Source organism: Rhinopithecus roxellana, chromosome 21 (genome assembly GCF_007565055.1).
Source record: "Rhinopithecus roxellana isolate Shanxi Qingling chromosome 21, ASM756505v1, whole genome shotgun sequence".
Taxonomy (NCBI): domain Eukaryota; kingdom Metazoa; phylum Chordata; class Mammalia; order Primates; family Cercopithecidae; genus Rhinopithecus; species Rhinopithecus roxellana.
The window spans coordinates 3,090,723-3,112,243 of NC_044569.1; the positions used below are offsets into that span (position 1 = coordinate 3,090,723).

The window sequence follows — 21,521 nt, forward strand, 5'->3', positions numbered from 1 at the left end:
GCCCCATGCCCTTCCACTACCTCATCTAGCTGAGCCGAGGTTCTCACACTTCCCTGAATATCCCCTGCTGCCTTGAGCTTTTATTCACCTTACCCTGTCAGTGTGGAACACCCCTACCCCCTTTATCTTTCTCTTATGCTTAATCAAGTACAGCCCAGGCCTTCTTCCTTTGTACAGCATTCCCTCCTCATGTCAATCCTGGTTCTTTTTTTAAGAGGCAAGGTCTCGCTCTGTCACCTAGGCTGGAGATCATAGCTCACTGCAGCCTTGAGCTCCTGGGTTCAAGTGATCCTCTTGCCTCAGCCTCTTGAGTAGCTGGGACTACAGGCACGTACCACCACACCTGGCTAATTTTTAAAAATGTTTTTGTAGAAATAGGGGTCTCACTATGCTGCCCACGTAGGTCTTGAATTCCTGGGCTCAAGCGATCCTTCCATCCTGTCCTCCCAAAGTGTGGGGATTACAGGTGTGAGCCACCATGCCCAGCCAATCTGGCCTTTCTTGTGCTATTACTTATATCCTGTACATCACCATTTACCGCATGTATCGCATAGCAATACTCATATATATTTACATGTCTGCCTAAAGCATTAGGCTACATGCTCCTTGAGGGCAGGGACTGTGCAATCTACCTGCTGTTTTACCTCCTCTCCACATATGTTGAGCATTTCCTATGTGCCCATATGCTGTGAGATGATAGGTGCTAGTAGTCTAGAGATGGATGAGATGCACCTCATGCCCTGGGGGAACTCATGGTTTGGCAGTAGGAAAAAATAAGTAAGCAAATAAATTCTAATTCAGGAGGATACTTCAGTCATAGGCACATAAGTTAGTCATAGAGGTTGAATAGGGAGCGATTCTGAATCTTTGGGAAGATCAAGGATCCCTTATCCCTGAGGAGGGTTATAAAGAATGAAGGTCCGTTTCCTTCTCTGTGTCCTTAGAACCTGGTAGGATGTTTTTGCCTAGAACATGGTGGGTAGATATTAAAATCCATTTATGCCTAGTGTTCCGTTATTGGAATGCTAAGCATGTGGGAGTTATTTATATCCTACTGTTCAAGGCCATTGCCAAGATCTGATTGCAAAAATTCAAAAATTTGCAACCTCAGGCAAAATTAAAGGGAGGAAATGGAGGAAAGGTAATGCCATTCAGGAAGATATTGGGATTGGAGAAGTGAGCCTGTTGGAAGTCTGTTGGTGACATATGAAAAAATGCTCATCATCACAGGCCAGCAGAGAAATGCAGATCAAAACCACAGTGAGATATCATCTCACACCAGTTAGAATGGCGATCATTAAAAAGTCAGGAAACAACAGGTACTGGAGAGGATGTGGAGAAATAGGAACACTTTTACACTATTAGTAGGAGTGTAAACTAGTTCAACCATTGTGGAAGACAGTGTGGCGATTCCTCAAGGATCTAGAACTAGAAATACCATTTGACCCAGCGATCCCATTACTGAGTATGGGATTATAAACCCAAAGGATTATAAATCATGCTGCTATAAAGACACATGCACACATATGTTTATTGCAGCACTATTCACAATAGCAAAGACTTGGAACCAACCCAAATGGCCATCAGTGATAGATTGGATTAAGAATATGTGGCACATTTATACCATGGAATACTATGCAGCCATAAAAAGGGATGAGTTCATGTCCTTTGTAGGGACATGGATGAAGCTGGAAACCATCATTCTAAGCAAACTGTTGCAAGGACAGAAAACTGAACACCGCATGTTCTCACAGGTGGGAATTGAACAATGAGAACCCTTGGACACAGGATGGGGAATATCACACACTGGGTCCTGTTGTGGAATGGGGGGAGGGGGGAGGGATAGCATTAGGAGAAATACCTGATGTAAATGATGAGTTAATGGATGCAGCACACCAACGTGGCACATGTATACATATGTAACAAACCTGCACGTTGTGCACATGCACCCTAGAACTTAAAGTATAATTTTTTTATAAAAAAAAGGTCTGTTGGTGAAGGTTAAAGATAACGAGGCAGTGGACTGACTGGTGAAAACTACATCGTCTTTTCCTTCAAAGTCTTGGGCCAGGCACAGTGGCTCACACCTGTGCACGGTGGCTTCTAGCACTTTGGAAGGCCGAAGTGAGTGGATTGTTTGAGTCTAGGAGTTTGAGACCAGCCTGGGCAACAATGGCAAAACCCCATCTCTACTGAAGAGATGGTGGCTAGGCTTGGTGGCGTGTGCCTGTAGTCCCAGCTACTCGGGAGGCTGAGGTGGAAGAATCACCTGAACTTGGGAGGTCAAGGCTGCAGTAAGGTGAGATAGTGCCACTGCACTGTAGCCTGGGAAATCCAACTGAGACCTTGTCTCAAAAAAAAAAAAAAAAAAAAAAAAAAAGGTCTATTATTTGGGTCACAAGAGAGGCAAGCCTGAATTACCTGCCATCATGGGTTAACCAGCCTCGTTCCAGGACAGTTGAACAGACAGGCTTTAGTAGATGCCTGCACCAGATACAGTCCCCATGAAAAATTACAAAATTTATCCAAGATCAATTTAGTGTAACTTGATACTCCCATTTTGCAAGCAGCTCTTGCCCTTTGCCAGGGAAGGCTTCTACCCCCGTATGGGGCAGGGTTTCCTCTTGCCTCCTCTGTCTCTCAGCTAGTTGTTGCCTGGTCCTCATAAGGTGGGACAAATTGTCTGTTGCCCAGGCTAGAGTGCAGTGGCACAATCTTGGGTCACTACAACCTCCACCTCCTGGGTTTATGCTATTCTCCTGCCTCAGCCTCCCAAGTAGCTGGAACTACAGGCACCTGCCACCATGCCTGGCTAATTTTTTTGTGTTTTTTAGTAGAGACAGAGTTTCACCATGTTGGCCAGGCTGGTTTTGAACTCCTGACCTCAAGTGGTCCACCCGCTTCATCCTCCCAAAGTGCTGGCATTACAGGGATGAGCCACTGTGCCTGGCCGGGTCTGTGGTTTTCTGCTGTCTCCACCTCCTTCCACAGACACAGAGATAACGACAGCTGAATGATTTATACTTGACCTTTCAGAGCAGCCAGATGAAAGGCTGTGCAGGGTGTACGGCTCTTAAATAGCGTGTTCTCTGCTTGTTGGGAAGACATGCACTCAGCAGCTGTGTCCTTGTGTGGAGCTGCTGGAGCGGCTCCTGTAGGAACCACGGTGCAGAGTGTGCTGTTCTCTCTGCCACATCCTCCGCCAGCCTCTGCCTCCTCCTGCTTGGCCTGGCTGTGGCTGGAATTTTTGCTTTACAGAGTGTGGGATGGAGAGTAGGGCAAGTCCCGAGAACCTGTTTCAATGCCAAGTTGGACGTAGAATGTAGTAAAAGCAAAGCCTCTCTCAACATGGGCATTAAGTTTGTTTTGACATACTTCAGTTTATCATCTTTGACTCAGCTGAAAACGTTGGGTTCCGTTTCCTTGGCTCAAATTAAGGACCTTACAGCTTGTTACCATAGACTTTAACATATGCTTTCAGACATTGGCACCTATCTTAGGCACAAAATTAAAGACAGATTGAACTCATTATATCCTTATTCTAGAGGAGTGGGGTTTTCACCGTGGAAGTTTCTGTGAACGTTTGATTGATTTAGTTCCACGCACTCAGGGGTGGATGGATTCTTAACATTTGTTTCCATTCTACCATCCATTTCTATAGTTCCTCACCTGAGGTCAGAATTGTTAGCATTCATGTCTGTAATCCTGGTCCCTTCGACGTCACATTGAGAGATGCCGTTTCTCTGGGAGCAGGTGTTCACTCTTCTGTTGGGCTTGTACCCTTTTGTCCTGGTGTGTCCCCTGCTTCACTCTGCCTCCAAGCCGCTCGCCCATCTGCTGCTTCCTACTGGCATTCCTGCTGCTTACCCCTGGGGCATTCCCTTTCCCTTAGTGCAAGCTTCACTTCCCTTAATAAAGCTGAGGAAGCCTGGAAAATACAGGATAAAATGGAGTTAATTTTACCCCTCCAAATTTCCGGTGAAGAATGGGTAGGAGTAAAGTGCTCTTCCAAAATCCTGCAGTAACTATTTTGTACTCTCTAATTTATTTATGTGTTTACTACATGGAAAACTAATGACAAAAAAGGAGATAAAAAAGAACAATTCACTCATCATCTCAGCATTATGTGTTTTCATTCTTTCTATATATGACCCAGTAGAGCATTTAAATATATATGTTAAGTTGCATGCTTATTTTTTGCTTTGTGTTTATTTTCTTTTCTAATTTTATTGTGGGCATTAGGCAGGATTGGACATTGTTTTATAGTTCTTTGCTGTTCCTCAGATGGCAAGCACGGTGCCAGGCACATAATATAAACAGTAGCCAGTCAATATTTTTCGGGTTTTACAGATTTGTTTAAAATATGCAGCCCGTGATTATTTGTTTTGAATTAGATTCCAGTTGCCTCTGTGTTCTCAATAATATGCATTCTAGTTTCCTTTTTTTTTTTTTTTTCTGCTTTTCTGTTAAATCTTTGGCTTTTTGGATTGTAACTGAGCATGATCTTTCTTCTTTCTGGGCATGCTGGATCAATCCAGACACTTAAAAATCCACTTTGTCAGTATAAAAGAAGCTTCGGGGTTTTCTCCAGGCTTTCTTTTCCCACAGTGCTTCCATTTAGGAGGGGAAAACGTCATTGAGCCTCTTAAAGGAAGGATCTCTGTCTTAGTTCACTTCGATTCACCCAGAACAGTGCTTGAAATGTGTTTGTACAGCAAATATTCTTAAGTAGAACGAATGAAGAGAAATTATTTCAAATGTATTACTTTTATTATTTTAAAGTTACTAAAAATACTTTGTAGATTAATTTGTTTTACTTGTTCATTCTATCCTATAGCATTCTTTTTAGTGGAGGTAGACTACAGGACATTAATCACCCAGAAGTTGTAGGATAGTTGTTTTTAAATGTGATCCCATGGGTTATACGTTCACCATTTGTCAGAAAGTTGATGCATTTAAGTAAAATAATAGCTTAACACCATGGATTGGGAGACCCCCAGACCACCCCCAGGTTTGATGACTTCCATGCAAGACTCATCTTACAGTCATATTCTCAGCTGTGACTTCTTACAGCAAAATTATGTTGCATGCTCATTTTGTCATTTGTATTGGTTTTCTTTCCTAATTTTATTGTAGATATTTGGAGGACTTAGATTATGTTTTGTAGTCTGTCTGTGTTCCTTAGATACAAAGGAAAATCAGCAAAGGGAAAAAGCACATGGGGCAGCGGAGTCCAGAGGAGACCAGGCACAAGCTTCCAAGGCTTTGCTCTCTGGGGAGGCACACAGGGTGTGCTAATTTGCCCCAGCAACGAGTTATGACAACACAAATGAAATGTCACCAACCAGGGAATCTCATTAGACTTAGTGCCAGAGTTTTTATTGGGGTTGATCATGTAGGCACCCCTACCTTGCACACAAATTCCAGACTCCCAGAAGAAAAATCAGTGTTCAATGTATATCATATTATTTGTGCAGACAGTTTAGGTGCACACAGTGAGCCACTCTTATCAGTCTTGGAAATGGTAAGAACTTTCCCAGAATCCAAGCTCCCATTCCATCCAAGGGCCAACCTTGTTAGCAGTTCTGTTGAAGGATAGCAGTCAGGCCGGCTGCATCAGCTCTTTTCCACACATCTATTCTTATTCTTAGATCACTCTCAATTCCGGGATTGGGTGTTTGTAAATCAGATTTTATTTTATTGCATATATTTTCTGAAATTTAGAAATGCCTTTCTGAAAACCTCTTTTCCTACTGTTCTGAAGGGCCTGAAAGTCTGACAGTTCATGTTGTCCATTTGTGCATCAGGGTCAGAGTTGGTATCATATTAGTAACATTGCCAAGTGGATAAGCTCTCTCATAGTTATGAGAGAACTATGTTTCACAGAAAATTCCCTACAGAAAAATCCTTTCCTCAAAAATGTGATGATGATACACTCAGATAGTCCCATGTAAGTTGACCTCCCGCAACCCTTCCTACTCATCTGAAGGTAAAAATATTCCTAGGAGCAGGGTCCTGACAGGGGCCAGTGGGGGAGGGAGGTTTAAAGATAAGAGATTTATACCTTCTGCTGTTCAGTAACTTTTTTATTGCTGCTTCACTGTGGTTGGGGCAGTGGATAAACCCCAATTTCATAAACCAAATAAACCCATTCTGATAAGGTGTGGTTAAGCCACACAGTAGGCCTCAGATATACGTGAATTTGGAGGTCTTTACATTTTGCACTTAACATGAATGACTTTTTTGATAATAAACTGGAACTATTTGTTTACCCAGTAAATATTAATCTTTATTGCCTGCTTGTTTTATTTTGTTTTATTTTGTTTTATTTTATTCTATTTTTGGCAAGACGCAATGCTTGGTGCTTGGGTATACATTTTTTTCTTTCTTTTTTTTTTTTTGAGACAGGATCTCACTCTGTTGCCCAGGCTGGTGTGGTGTGGCACAATTGTGGCTCACTGCAGCCTTGACCTCTAGGGCTCAGGGAATCCTCCCACCTCAGCCTCCCAGGTAGCTGGGAATACAGGTGTGCACTACCACGCCTGGCTAAATTTTGCATTTTTCATAGAGATGAGTTTTCTCCATGTTGCTCAGCCTGGTCTCAAACTCCTCGACTTCAGTAATCTGCCCACCTCGGCCTCCCAAAGGGCTGAGATTACAGGCGTGAGCCACCGTGCCCAAGCTTGGCTAGAAATTTAATTGTCACCTGACCAAGACCAAGAATTTGCTTTTAAGGAGGACTGTAACACAGGGTATGCAAATGCAAGGATTATAAAAAAGCTTATCAGGAAAGCAGTACAGTAATTCCGAAACGCAATGGAGGGTGTCACGGAACGCATGAAAAGATGTTGGATTCAGGTGATGCATTCATTCATTCAATGTATATTACATACCATGCTCTAGGTGCTGCATGAAGGGCTTCATAGAACAATGAGCAGAAAAACACATGCTTACCAATCATCAACCAGTGTAGTGAAGGGAGAGTCATGAGAAATAAGACGTTTAAGTAAGCCCTGTAAGAAAACTGGGTGCAATTGATAATAATTTTTATGCTTTTTAAATTTTTAACTTGATTTTCAGGTTACTGTTCAGTATCCTTTACTCTAGAAATAGAAACATTATTTTGAATGTTTTTTAATGTTTTCTCCCTTTCTCTTTTTAGCTTATATCAAAGGTGGGTGGATCCTTAGGAAAGCCTGGAAGATTTACAATAAATGCTATCTGGACATCAATGCCCTTCAGGAGCTGTATCAGAAGAAGCTAACTGAGGAGTCCTTGACTTCTGATGCTGCAAATGATAATCACATTGTGGCTGAAGGGGTGTCTGAGGAGTCTCTAAACAGACTGAAAGGTGCTGTTAGCTTTGGATATGGCCTTTTTCACCTTTGCATATCCATGGTGCCCCCAAACCTGCTCAAAATCATCAACCTGCTGGGTTTTCCTGGAGACCGCCTACAGGGGCTTTCTTCACTGATGTATGCAAGCGAAAGTAAGGACATGAAGGCCCCTTTAGCTACGTGAGTAGCTGTATTGCAATGCTTTGGTAGATAATATAGTCTTGAAAGTAAGTAAACGACAATCAAAGACTTTAAAGGAAACTTCAGGTAAAATGTTTGGTTGGTTGACAGGATGCTGTGTCTTATGTCTTTCAATGCAACACCAAGGACTGTGTTCTGTGGTCATGGTGGTGGTTCTAAGCTGACTTTAGTTAGAGAACAAGGCATTATTCATGAGTCTCACAAGTCATGTATTTTAAAACCTCAGCTGATTTTATAAGCAATTTTTGTGACTTTGACCACAGTCTGTGAGATTCATGATTCTGATTTTTGGACTTAGGAGGTACAAATTTGATAAGCTCTTTCTGTGGTTCTGAAATTTTTATTCTTATGAAGAATCCTCACATTGGGATATTTTCCTTGATGACTCAAGGTGGTTGTTATACGTGACATGGATATTTTGTGCTCTTCCACTAAACTGAGGCATGTAATGTTTCTTGGTTTAAACTTAAATAATAATTATTTAAGCAGGAGAGCATGAGGAAGCTGATATAACTATCTAGAACAAGAATTCACGAATTTCTACATCAGTTAAAAGGGATGTGATTTTTGTTTGTTTGTTTATTTTAGTCTGCAAATATCTACCATTTGTAACTTGAATATTTTAACAAGATTCCAGATATTCTTTGTCTAACATTACAGCACTTGTCAAAATTTTCCCCAAAAATGTTGATATCCCAGAGGACCTTACTTGTATCAGTATTGAGAAATTTGGATGTTAACTTTTAATCAACTGATAGCTATTTAAAATCTTTAATTTTTCATTAAAAAAATTATGCCTCCCTAAACTCATTAAACTACACAGTTGTCCTTTGTTAATGTGAATTAACAGGTTTGTTAACTTGTGATCATTTGTCTGTTTATATGCTTATCTCTGATAAAGAAATGAGTAGAATTAATAATGTAATTAGTATGAGATCCATTAGAGAACGAATTTTATAAGCACACCATAAGTATGCATTTACATAAAAATATTTGACATGTTAGTTAAACATTTTTGTCTGTTTATTAAATCCCAGTGACTCTGTTTTGTTTACCTAGTTTAACATGGCCATTTTTGTTTTAAGTAATGAGTTTGGGGCAAGGGATCTGAAGTAGTTTATTAATTTGCTTGTTTTTTAAATTGAGCATCTTCAAAGGCCAGAGAAAGAGCCCTTTGTCTTATCCTCTCACTTATTTTAACCCAATTTAGCATAATTTGTGTCTGTGGTTTCTGTATTTAAATTTATTCTTTATAAAAATTTTTTTTCCTTTTGATCTGTTTATTTGTACATGTTATTTAAAGTTAGATTCTAGGTTTATACCCTAAGTTTTGTGAACACGAGAGAAAACATTTTCCTTTTGCCAAAATAAATAAATAAATAAAGCCTTTATTACAAGGGAACAGTAAATTCATGGTGACCAGTTACCTTTTCTAATTGGTACATTGATGAGTATAGTGTAGAATTCAGAGATTTATGTCAGCCATCTCTTCAGCGATCCATCTAGAAGGCTCAAAAACACTGAATGCTCCTGTTACTTTATTCTCCCTGAGGGAAGGGTGTCTTGTGATTTATATATTGTGCTAAAGTTGCAGTTTTCCAAATATTAACATTAAAATGGGGAAAGTCTCTGATTTTACTTCTTCAGAGACTGCATAGTAAGCTTTTTGGAAAGAGTAGTATTGGAAGAACACATACTGGTTTTTTGAGAAATGGAAACGGTATAAGAAAAGTTATGTGCTCAATGTTTTTCTCCCTCTTGCTCTAGATTAGCTCTGCTCTGGTATCATACTGTAGTCCGCCCGTTTTTTGCCTTGGATGGCAGTGATAACAAGGCAGGCCTGGATGAAGCCAAGGAAATTCTTCTTAAAAAAGAAGCTGCTTATCCAAATTCTTCCCTCTTTATGTTTTTCAAGGGACGGATACAACGACTAGAGGTACTGTACCTTCCTCATCTTTTAAAATAAAGCCTCCGATGATCAAATCTCTGATTCTACTTGAGGACTGGTATCAAAACGAGCCAGAATGTCACAGGGCCCGGGAGCATTTTGTTCTTTTTTCTTTCCTTGCATCATTGCTAGGGAGGACTCTTCCAGGAACCCAGGATGTTAGTCAGTTACCTTCTGTTCGGAAGATGTGGGCGAAGTAGGGGTAAGATTCCTCATTGCTAATGACACAAGATTGGTGCACTTCCAGCTTAAGGCATGTGAGCATTATTTAGTCGCTAGTTGAAAAACACAAAATACAGTTTTTTTCCCTCTCTGAGTTACTAGTAATCTCTTTCTAAACTTTGATCTTGGCTAACAATTGACTTATACAAAAGTTATTGCCTTAAATATCAGGGCAACATGAGCTTTGAAATATTAGGAGCTTTTATCACATTTTCATGTGCTTAATTTGGCTCAGTACTGTGTCAAGAGCTTTACACATGCTCTTCCATTTCATCCTCAGAACAACCCTGTGACAGAGGTATAAAATTGTCATCTGCATGTTATAGAAGAAATAAACAAGGATCGGAGAGGGCTTCAAGTAACTTCCTGTGCTTACCCAGTGAGTGGGCCCGGGTTGTCTCACTCCAGAAGCAGAAATGCCCTGACCTTTGGAGGAGTCTACTTCTCCTTTGCATGTCTTTATTTTTGAGCTGGAGTCTTGCCTCTGTCACCCAGGCTGGGGTGCAGTGGCGTGATCTCGGCTCATGGCAAGCTCCTTCTCCCAGGTTCCCGCCATTCTCCTGCCTCAGCCTCCCGAGTAGCTGGGACTACAGGCGCCCACCACCAAGCCCGGCTAATTTTTTTTTGTATTTTTAGTAGAGACAGGGTTTCACCGAGTTAGCCAGGATGGTCTCGATCTCCTGACCTTGTGATCCGCCTGCCTTGGCCTCCCAAAGTGCTGAGATTACAGGCGTGAGCCACTGCATGTCTTTTTATCTGCTTGTTTGAGATTATGAGGATTTGTGGAAAAATGAAAATATAAGAAATTAATCATACCTATGAAATAAGATAGCTGTTAGAGTAGCTGCTCCGTCTACATTCTTACCAATAGTTATCAGTGAATCAGTTTGAGATTTTAACTGATAAGTGAATCAGTTTGAGGTTAACCAGGCACTCTGAGAAATCAGCCCCCATGAGTCCTTTTGAAGATTTTTGCCTAGAAATGCTTTCATAGGCACAGGAATGATTTGTTATTTTTGGGGTGGGGATGCAGGCAATGGAGTGTATATTGCTTTCCCAGTCATTTTCTCCTAAAGTGACTCTTAAATCTGAAGACCTTGCAGAGCAATTTTCTTTTTTTTTTTTATTTTAATTTTAATTTTTTATTTTTATTGTACTGTAAGTTCTAGGGTACATGTGCATAACGTGCAGGTTTGTTACATATGTATACTTGTGCCATGTTGGTGTGCTGCACCCATCAACTCGTCAGCACCCATCAGTTGGTCATTTATATCAGGTATAACTCCCAATGCAATCCCTCCCCCCTCTCCCCTCCCCATGATAGGCCCCGATGTGTGATGTTCCCCTTCCCGAGTCCAAGTGATCTCATTGTTCAGTTCCCACCTATGAGTGAGAACATGCGGTGTTTGGTTTTCTGTTCTTGTGATAGTTTGCTAAGAATGATGCATCCATGTCCCTACAAAGGACACAAACTCATCCTTTTTTATGGCTGCATAATATTCCATGGTGTATATGTGCCACATTTTCTAAGCACTTTATATATGGAAGATGTGTTTTAGAGATTATACTAGCAGTTGAAAATTGAGGTATAAGCTGGGCACGGTGGCTTATGCCTGTAATCCCGGCACTTTGGGAGGCTGAGGCAGGTGTATCACCTGAGGTCAGGAGTTCGAGACCAGCCTGGCCAACATGGTGAAACCCTGTCTCCACTAAAATTAGAATAAACTAGCTGGACATGGTGGTGCATGCCTGTAATCCCAGCTACTTGGGAGGCTGAGACACAAGAATCACTTGAACCTGGGAGGCAGAAGTTGTAGTGAGCTAATATTGCGCCACTGCACTCCAGCCTGGTGACAGAGCAAGACTCCGTCTCAAAAATAAATACATAAAATAAAATAAAATTGAGATATAGTACAGAAATCCCACCAACATCTGAATTATTTAAACTTGTCTCCAAATGGTTTTTCTTCTCATTATCTTAAAATTGTTTTTCTTTGCATTAAGGCTCGTGAGCCTTGGGTTGTATTTCTCCCTTTTTTCTCTCACTCTTTGTTTTCCTTTTCTTTTTTGAAATGGGGTCTCACTCTGTTGCCCAGACTGGAGTGCAGTGGCACAGTCATAGCTCACTGCAGCCTCAGCCTCAACCTTCCAGGCTCAAGCGATCCTCCGACCTCAGCCTTCAAAGTAGCTGGGAGTACTGGTGTGCGACACCATGCCTGGCTAATTTTTGAATTTTTATTTTTAGAGATGGAGTCTCCCGATGTTGGGCAGTCTGGTCTCAAACTCCTGGGCTCAAGAGATCCTCCATCCTTGGCCTCCCAAAGTGCTGAAATTATAGGTGAGAGCCACTGTGTCTGGCCTCAGGATGAGTGCTTTTTTAGATTTAGATTTCTTAAAGGGCAGACATAAGTTCTGAACACAATGATACAGGGTTTAGTGTTTAACAGAGATTTGCTGGGTTTAGTGTTTAACAGATGTTTATTACAAGGGGACAGTAAATTCATGGTGACCGGCTACTGTTTCTAATTGGTGCATTGATGAGTAAAGTGTAGAATTCAGAGATTTACATCAGTCATCTCTTCAGTGATCCATCTAGAAGCCTAAAGTTTAAAATTGTGTGCAGCAGGGCAGTGAGGCACCTTAGCTTTGGGCATTTGTTAGAATTCTGTCCCTTTATTCTGCTGATGAATGAATGTTCTAAATTGGGTTTTGAAGTTGTTAAACAGAAATGTGAAAACCAGAATTTATATTTTGTTATGCTTGCCATTTGAGTTAATTTTTCATTTTAAAACAAAATTGCTTACATTTTGGTTAAGCCAATAACTTTTTTTTCCAGAAATCTTACTTTGACATGGTTTTAGTTTGTGCCACGACTAATTCCTATAAAGGATTGAGTGAACTAAAAATAAGCAGTCATTCCTTGTTGTCAAGATGGTTCTAGAAATAAGGAAGCCACAGCTTCGTCAAAGGATTCCTGTAAATGTGGTTTTTGGAGGTACATAGTCCACATTATAGCTCTTAGTAGATATGTAGTCTTTTGGGGGTAGACAATTGTGATCAGAGTGCAGAGGGTAGATGCTAGAACTCCTTCACAGTTATGCGACTTGCTTACTTAACTGGTATTTAGTTTTAAGAAAAAACACCAGCTATCAATCTGCCTTCTGTTACGGTTTTACCTATTCTGGATAATTTATATAAATCAAATCATAAACAGTAAAAAAAAAAAAAAAAACACAAGATCTGTGACTACTGTTACTTAGTGAGCTGTAGCTTTAGGGCCAGACAAAATATGATGAGTGTTTCTCTTTGGCTCTTCCCAAAGGCCCAGAGGATGAAAAGATTTTAAGGCTAACTTGAAATATGGTTGTTATTAACCTCAAGGTGCCCAGACAGCAGTGTTTCATTGATCTTCCCAGGTATGTGTAGGAAGGTGTCAGAAATGACAGTGTCATCCTTCATTTGCAGGTGAGGAACTCTGCCCAGGGAGGCTGTGACATAGCTCTTGCAAAAGGCTTTTTGTAAGGTCTCGAAGGCCCTGACTCAGTTTATGAAACATACATGACTCCTTCCAATGAATTTGCTTACAAAGAATTTTTTTTCTTTGCAGCGAGCATTTAGGTTAAAAATAGGGCTCTCTGAGCTCTTTTTATCAACACGTACTCACAGAACATGGTCTAGGGGCTCTAATTTAGGGCAGGCGCATCATATAACACCATGTTTGTTTCTTCAGTGACTCAGAATCTGTGAAATTATTTGAACAGCTGCTTTTGCGTAAGCTTGCTAACATGCAGGGTGACTAGTTCAATCTGAGCCCGTCAGTGTTCATTCTTCTGTACTCATTATTTTCCAATCCTGTTTCAGTGCCCACTTTTTCTTTTAGTTTTGTTTGCTTTTTACGTACTTTGCCCTTCATTGTTTGGGACTCCGTAGAGTGAATATGGGAGGATTTCTTCCACAGATCTGCTTCTGTCATGCCACTTGCCTAAACCTTGTTGTGGTGACTTCGCTGTTTTCTGTTATGGCCTCGGTTGATGTTACAGTGAAGTGCTACACCGTGGTCGTGAGGTCCGTTTACACCCCAGCTGGTGAGCACAGGATCCTCTTTGCCAAACTGCAGAAAGAATTCCCTTGTTTCATTGCCTCCGCTTCTCCCCACTGCGTGTCTATAGTACCGCGCCTCGAACCTTCTCTGCCCACTCATGTTGTCCTTACAACTGATCCTGTCTTCCTTGACTCCTCCCATGTGACTTACTACATTGCTGGGGGGAATGAATGTGTGAATACAGTACCAGCATGTGGCACACGCTGTCTCAATAATGGTGTGATGGTATTATTCCTACTGAGTGCTTAAGCCTGGGAAGTCAGGGATGACATTTCATTTTTTTTTTCTTTTGGGGAAAAAGAACTTGTTTGGTGTTGAGAGCTGTCAATAAAGCAAGGCCTGTGATTGGCAAAAGTGGGTATGGGTGTAGCGATAGGAGATGTAGATACTATACAGCTGTTTACTTATCCCTGAATTTCCACAATGCAAACGATGTTTAGGAGGCTGACCAATGGGTTATTTAGGAATCTCAATTTTCAAATGTGAATTGGTAGTTATAATTTTGATTTTCTGTATTTTCCATTAATATTCACTTAATTTTCATTCAGTTAAGCCTATGGTAGTGTTATATCCATTAAGATACAAGCAATTAATGAGTATTTTTCTTGATTATTTTTATAATATTAGGGACAAATCTATGTTTTCATAAACTGTTTTCAGTTCTCTCTGTTCTTTCTTCTTTAAGCAATACAGATTTACACAACTTTTTTCTCTTTCAGCTTTAACAATCTACTTTGTATGTGGCATGTAAGGATTTGGTTTTCTGTAAATACATACTTTCACACACATACCTTACGTGGTGTGACTAGTAATGTAACTAATTTTTAATATTATTTACCTCTAAATAAATGTTCAGATATTCAAATAAATAAAAGTAGTTTTCTATAAAGTTTCTAACAAAGTTCCTATGCAAATATTTTGAGAACTTTTTTTTTTTTTTGAGATGGAGTCTTGCTCTGTCACCCAGGCTGGAGTACAGTGGCGCAATCTTGGCTCACTGCAACCTCCGCCTCCCAGGTTCAAGTGATTCTCCTGCTTCAGCCTCCCGAGTAGCTGGGACTACAGGCGTGCACCACCATGCCTGGCTAATTTTTGTATTATTAGTAGAGACGGGGGTTTCACCATGTTGGCTAGGCTGGTCTCGAACTCCTGACCTTTATTTTGAAACTGTCTCCTGAGCTTGAGGCCATACATTGTGAATATCCGGCATGCTGACATTTTAAAACCTTAGGTTTGGTTTTTGGAAATCGAAATCTGGGCCTAGCACAGGTCTGGCCCTCAGTGCATGTTTGCTGAAAGACTAGATGAGGCTACTTGTGGAAAAATCTGTTGCTCTATGTCATTTATTTTTTAAGAAATGACACTGGTTATCAAGGACTATTTACTTTTCTTGTGGCACCTAAATGTGTTCCTGAAGTCAGTTCCAAAGAAGAAGTTGCAAAAATGTCTTGATAATTGAAATAAGAAGATGATCTCCTAAGGAGGGGTCCACATCACCTATTTAAATTCCAGTATGCTGGCTAAACAATCAGTTTCATTTCTTAAGAGTCACATTTTTATTTCAACGATGGGATTTTAAAGAACCGAATTAAATTTAATTGAAGTAAAAAAGTAAATACATTAAATGAACTTTATCTTTTATATTTGTATTGGTGTGTATTTGTCACATACATATACATGCAAATAGATGTTAACATACACACAGACATAGGTAAAAATCACACTGGTGTCTTCACCTCATCTGCAGCTCTCAGCTCCAAGTGAGCTCCAGATGTATTGGCAACATCGTCTGTAGCGAGTCAAGAATGGAACAGTTCGGATTTCAGTAAAGACTAGGGTATCCTGCCACGTTGAAGTCATCAGGTAGCTATGGTCCTGCTCTGGGAGCCTCATTATATAATCTTCCTCCTATTTGAAGCTGCCTTGTTTGTTTTTTCTGAAGAGACACAGCCCTCTCTGCCCGTCCACCACTCTGTTGTGTCCTCCCCTTCCCTCGCTCCATTCCTGCTGCAAAAGGGACAATGATAGGATGCACTTTGCAAACCCTCTCGGTGTCTGTGGAGACGGCTTTGATGCTTGACCTTTACGTCGCCATATTCATGTCACCCTGGTTTGCCAGTTCCTTTTAAGAGGGTGGAGGTTCTTCCCCCTCATTTTCAATTCCCTATGAAGCTCTGTGTGAAAGACTTTCTTTACACTTCGATCCCTGGCATGCCTGTGTTCTGTCTCTGGACCTTACCTCCATCCGTAACTTTGGGTGCCATCAACTGTGAGAGGTGCCTTTTTAAAGTGGGCTTTAGTGCTTTTTTTCTGTATGTTTATTAAGATAAAGTTCCATTTTCCATCAGTGACCCCCAGAATAAGTGGGAGGTCTCTGTGATTCTTTAGCCCATCAATTCATCATTGTGACAGGGACAGGAGAGTAGACGTTGACCCCTTTGGTGATTTATTTATCAGATAGAGGAAAAACAGGGAGACCCAGGGGGATCATAGAGAATAGGGCCAGTGCAGAAGGACCTGTGCTCGCCCCCGTCTCTGGGGTATGTTGACATTATCAGAGCTGTTTGGTGGCTGTGTTTCTTTGCATCTGTTGAAGGGCAAGCCTGCCTCTTGTATTTGGAACAGCATGCCTTGTCAGCATGATGTAATGTTTTTATTTATAGGATCAGGAAAAAGGCAATGCAGGAAGAGAAATAATTCCCTGAAGTTCTGTTAATTGTAGTCTTCTCTTCCTCCATCCTACGTGACTCTGTTAATGCTCAGGCACCAAAAAAGAAGGTTTCTGTTTATTCTTAGAAGTATACAAAATGAGAGATTGATTTAATTTGGTGTAGAGGAGATGGAGGATGTATTTGTATCTCACTTTCCAGTGAGATAAATCCATATTGTGTGGCTGAATGACTGTTTACCGAAATGAGAAGATGTTAGTGACCCCAATACACTTGCTGTCCTTTTAACCCTACCTATCTGTTGGGTTGAAAAGCAACTAGAAGGTTAATATTGATTTATATCCCTAAGCTTATTATGTGTGCCTAAGAGGATGAGCTTTCCCTTGCCTACCTAGTCCTAAGGGTAGGAGGCAAAGGCATAATCTATTGCTAGGTGACCTTTATAGCAATATTGCTAAACCGATTCTGCGACTCAGCAGCATTAGTGCTGAATTCCGTGTCAGTAAGTGGGTTGCTGCAGGGTGTCCTTCTGCTTGCTACAGGTGACAAGGAGATCCTCTCATTTCAAAACACATATGTAATTATTTTAAGATGTTAAGCAATGTCATAAAAGTAACCTAGTGAGAATTACATTCTAAGCTATTTTACTTAAAATTATTTCATAATCTTTATACATATGAGACTTTCTGCGTTTTGTTTACAAATCTGATGTTTACAAATATTAACATAGTTTTTTAAATAAATAATTGATAGGCTGGCAGGCTACTTAGATTTCCCTTGTGTTAATAATCTGCTGTTTGCCTGTCGTTGGGAAATTGTGGCTGGGATATTTGACTGTTGTTTCCCAGTATTTCGGTGTGATAGCAAGTACTGCAATAAATATTTCAGTATATATGTTTTTAGTTCCTTATTAGATTATAACTCCAGTGGTAGCATTGTTAAAGGCAAGGACTATGAACAGCTCTGTGTAGCTCTTACATGATGAGAAATTCTCAAGAAATAGGGGGCCAGAATATAATTATTCATTATTTTGTGCATGGTATCAGCAATCAGTACTCTACCCCATAGTTTCGTTTGCTTATTTTTATTTCCGTAATGATACAAATTAAAGCAGTTTAACATTTTAAAAAATACTACTGAAAAGATATCCCATGTTTTGTATCAGAAGTCTCAGTATCGTTAAGATGACAATACTTTCCTAATTGAGCTACATATTGAATGCAGGGTCTGTCACAATCACAGCGTTTTTTTTTTTGTTGTTGTTGTTGTTGTTGCAGAAATTAACAAACTGATCCTAAACTCAAGGGACCCAAAGTAGCTAAAATAATATTGAAAAAGAAGGAAAAAATGGAAAGTGGAAAAAGAAAACTCCACTTCCTACTCTCAAAACTTACTGCAAAGGAATCAAGACAGTGTGGTACGAGCATAAAAATAGACATATGGATCAGGGAGAATTACATTTATGATTAATTTACTTTTTTTTTTTTGAGACAGAGTCTTGCTCTGTCACCCAGGCTGGAGTGCAGTGGCGTGATCTCAGCTCACTGCAACCTCCGCCTCGCAGGTTCAAGTGATTCTCGTGCCTCAGCCTCCCAAGTAGCTGAGACTACAGGTGTGCGCCACCATACCTGGCTAAGTTTTGTATTTTTGGTGGAGGTGGGGTTTCACCACGTTGGCCAGGCTGTTTTCAAACTCCTGACCTCAGGTGCTCCGTCCGCCTTGGCCTCCCAAAGTGCTGGGATTACAGGCATAAGCCTCCATGCCCACCTTATGATCAATTTACTTTTGACAAGGACATCAAGACACATCAGTGGGGCAAAGAATAGTCTTTTCAGCCAGGCACGCAGCTCAGTGCCTATAATCCCAGCACTCTGGGAGGCCAGGGCAGGCAGATTGCTTGAGCTCATGAGTTTGAGACCATCCTGGGCAACGTGGTGAAACCCCGTCTCTACAAAAAATATAAAAATTAGCCAGGCTGGCCAGGCGCGGTGGCTCACGCCTGTAATCCCAGCACTTTGGGAGGCCGAGGCGGGCGAATCACAAGGTCAGGAGATCGAGACCACGGTGAAACCCCGTCTCTATTAAAAATACAAAAAATTAGCCGGGCGTGGTGGTGGGCGCCTGTAGTCCCAGCTACTCAGGAGGCTGAGGCAGGAGAATGGCGTGAACCCGGGAGGTGGAGCTTGCAGTGAGCCGAGATTGCGTCACAGCACTCCAGCCTGGGCAACAGAGTGAGACTCCGCCTCAAGAAAAACAAAAACAAAACAAAACAAAACAAAAATTAGCCAGGCGTGGTAGTGCACATCTGTAGTTCCAGCTACTCGGGAGGCTGAGGTGGTAGGATGGCTTGAGCCCGGGAGGTGGAGGTTGCAGTAATCCGAGATCATGCCACTGTACTCCAGCCTGGGTGACAAAGCCAGACTATGTGCTGGAACAACTGAGTGTTCACAAATGCAAAAGAATGAAGTTGGACCCTTATACTATACACGAAAATTAACTCAAAGTGGATCATAGACCTAAATGTAAGATCTAAAACTATAGAACCCTTGGGTTAGGCCTTGGTTTCCTAGACATGACACGAAAAGCACAGCAACAAAAAAATAAGTAAATTGAACTACATCAAAATGAAATACTTGTGCTATAAAAATACAATCAAGAAAGTGAAAAGACAACCCACAGAATGGGAGAAAATATTTGCAAGTTATATATTTGTTAAGGGACTTGTATTCTGAATATGTAAAGAACTATTACAACTCAATAATAAAAAGACAAGCCAATTTAAAAATGGACAGTGGATCTGAAGAAACATTTCTCCAAGGAAGATAGGCAGTATCATAAATCACTAAGGAAACAAATCAAAACCAAGTAAGATACTCTTTCACACCCACCAAGCTAACTACAGTAGATGAGACAGCCAATAACAAGTGTGGGCAGGGTGCAGAGTGATTGAAACCCTCATTCATTGCCAGTGGGAACGTGAAATGGTGCGGCTGCTCTGGACCCAGTTCAACAGTTCCTCAAAATGTCAAACTATATGAAACAGCAGTTTCACTCCTAGGAATCTACACAAGAGAAATAAAAACCCCACTCCATATTATTATCCATAATAGCCAAAAAGTGGCAACAGCTCAGATGTCTATCAACTGATGAATGGATAAACAATATATGATATATTCATACAATGGAATATTATTCAGCAATAGGAAGAAATTAAGTACAGATATGTACCACAGCATGGATGAACCTTGAAAACATGTTATGTGAAAAAAGCCAGTAACAAAGACCTTATACTGTATGATTCCATTTATATGATATCTTTAGGACAGGTGCAGAAAATAGATTATTGCTTGCTTCAGTGTGGAGATAGCTGAAGGAATGGTAGGGAGTGACTGCTGATGGCTACATGGTACATAGTTTCTTTTGGGGGGATGAAATATTTTAGGCCGAGCACGGTGGCTCACACCTGTAATGGCAGCACTTTGGGAAGCTGAGGTGGGTGGACCAGTTGAGCCCAGAAGTTTGAGACAAGCCTGGCAATGTGGCAAAACCCCATTTCTACAAAAAATTAGCTGGACGCACACCTGTAGTCCCAGCTATTTGGAAGGCTGAGGTGGGAGGATCATCTGAGCCCAGGATGTTGAGCCTGTAGCAAACCGTGAAGACCCGAGACCCTGTTTCAAAAATATATATTTTTAAAACTTAGATTGAAGTAGTAGTTGCATAACTATAATATTACTCTATGAATAGTCTAAAGGCTTATTAAATTGTACACTTTAAGTGGGTGAATTTTATGGTATTTGAATTTTATCTCAATAAAGATGTTTTATAAAAGTATTGGCCAGGTGCGGTGACTCACGCTTGTCATCCCAGCACTTTGGGAGGCCTAGGCGGGCAGATCACGAGGTCAGGAGATCGAGACCAACATCCTGGCTAACACGGTGAAACCCTGTCTCTACTAAAAATACAAAAAATTAGCCGGGCGTGGTGGCAGGCGCCTGTAGTCCCAGCTACTGGACAGGCTGAGGCAGGAGAATGGCGTGAACCCAGGAGGTGGAGCTTGCAGTGAGCCAGATCACGCCACTGCACTCCAGCCTGGGCGACAGAGCGAGACTCTGTCTCAAAAAAAAAAAAAAAAAAAAAAAAAAAGTATCGGCCGGGCGCGGTGGCTCAAGCCTGTAATCCCTGCACTTTGGGAGGCCGAGATGGGCGGATCACGAGGTCAGGAGATCGAGACCATCCTGGCTAACACGGTGAAACCCCGTCTCTACTAAAAATACAAAAACTAGCCGGGCGAGGTGGCGGGCGCCTGTAGTCCCCAGCTACTCAGGAGGCTGAGGCAGGAGAATGGCGTAAACCCGGGAGGCGGAGCTTGCAGTGAGCTGAGATCTGGCCACTGCACTCCAGTCCGGGCGACAGAGCGAGACTCCGCCTCAAAAAAAAAAAAAAAAAAAAAAAAAAAGTATCGAGAGTGTGCATTTTCTGTATGATTTTATACAATCTCTTTTTCTTCAGATATAAGTTGTTGATTAAACCAAGTTTGATGACCTTCAACTAAGATATACAGGCATACATCAGAGACATTGCGGGTTTGGTTCTAGACCACTGCACTAAAGCAAATATCACAATAAAGTGAGTCCCATGAATTTTTGGATTTCCCAGTGCATATAAAAGTGAAGTTTACATTGTACTGTAGTCTCTTAAGTGTGCAATAGCATTATGTCTAAAAATACAATGTGTATACCTTAATTAAAAAAATTTAAAAAAAATGTATTGCTAAAAAATGCTATCAATCATCTGAGCCTTCAGCAAGTCGTAATCTTTTGGCTGGTGGAGGGTGTTGCCTAGATGTTAATGGCTACTGGCTGATCAGGGTGGTGGTTGCTGAAGGTGGAGGTGGCTGTGGCAATTTCTTGAAGTAAGGCAACAGCGAAGTTTACCCGCCGATTGTCTTCCTTTCACAAATGATTTCTCTGTAGAATGTGATGCTGTTTGATAGCATTTTACCCACAGTAGGACTTCTTTCAGAATTAAATCAATCCTTT

The 21,521-nt window shown here is 41.1% G+C and overlaps 1 protein-coding gene across 2 annotated transcripts in view; it reads left to right on the top strand.

Moving 5' to 3' along the window:
- The window catches only part of TTC39C (tetratricopeptide repeat domain 39C), a 120,811-nt gene that overhangs the window by 60,255 nt on the left and 39,035 nt on the right, over positions 1-21,521 (top strand). Inside the window, exons 5-6 of one of the 2 annotated variants that reach the window (XM_010383223.2) lie at positions 7,163-7,517; positions 9,306-9,474. In XM_010383223.2, coding sequence (XP_010381525.1) covers positions 7,163-7,517; positions 9,306-9,474 — 524 coding nt within the window. Of the gene's footprint in view, positions 1-7,162; positions 7,518-9,305; positions 9,475-21,521 lie in introns of those variants that run through there. The other variant, XM_030925857.1, reaches the window with a different exon arrangement.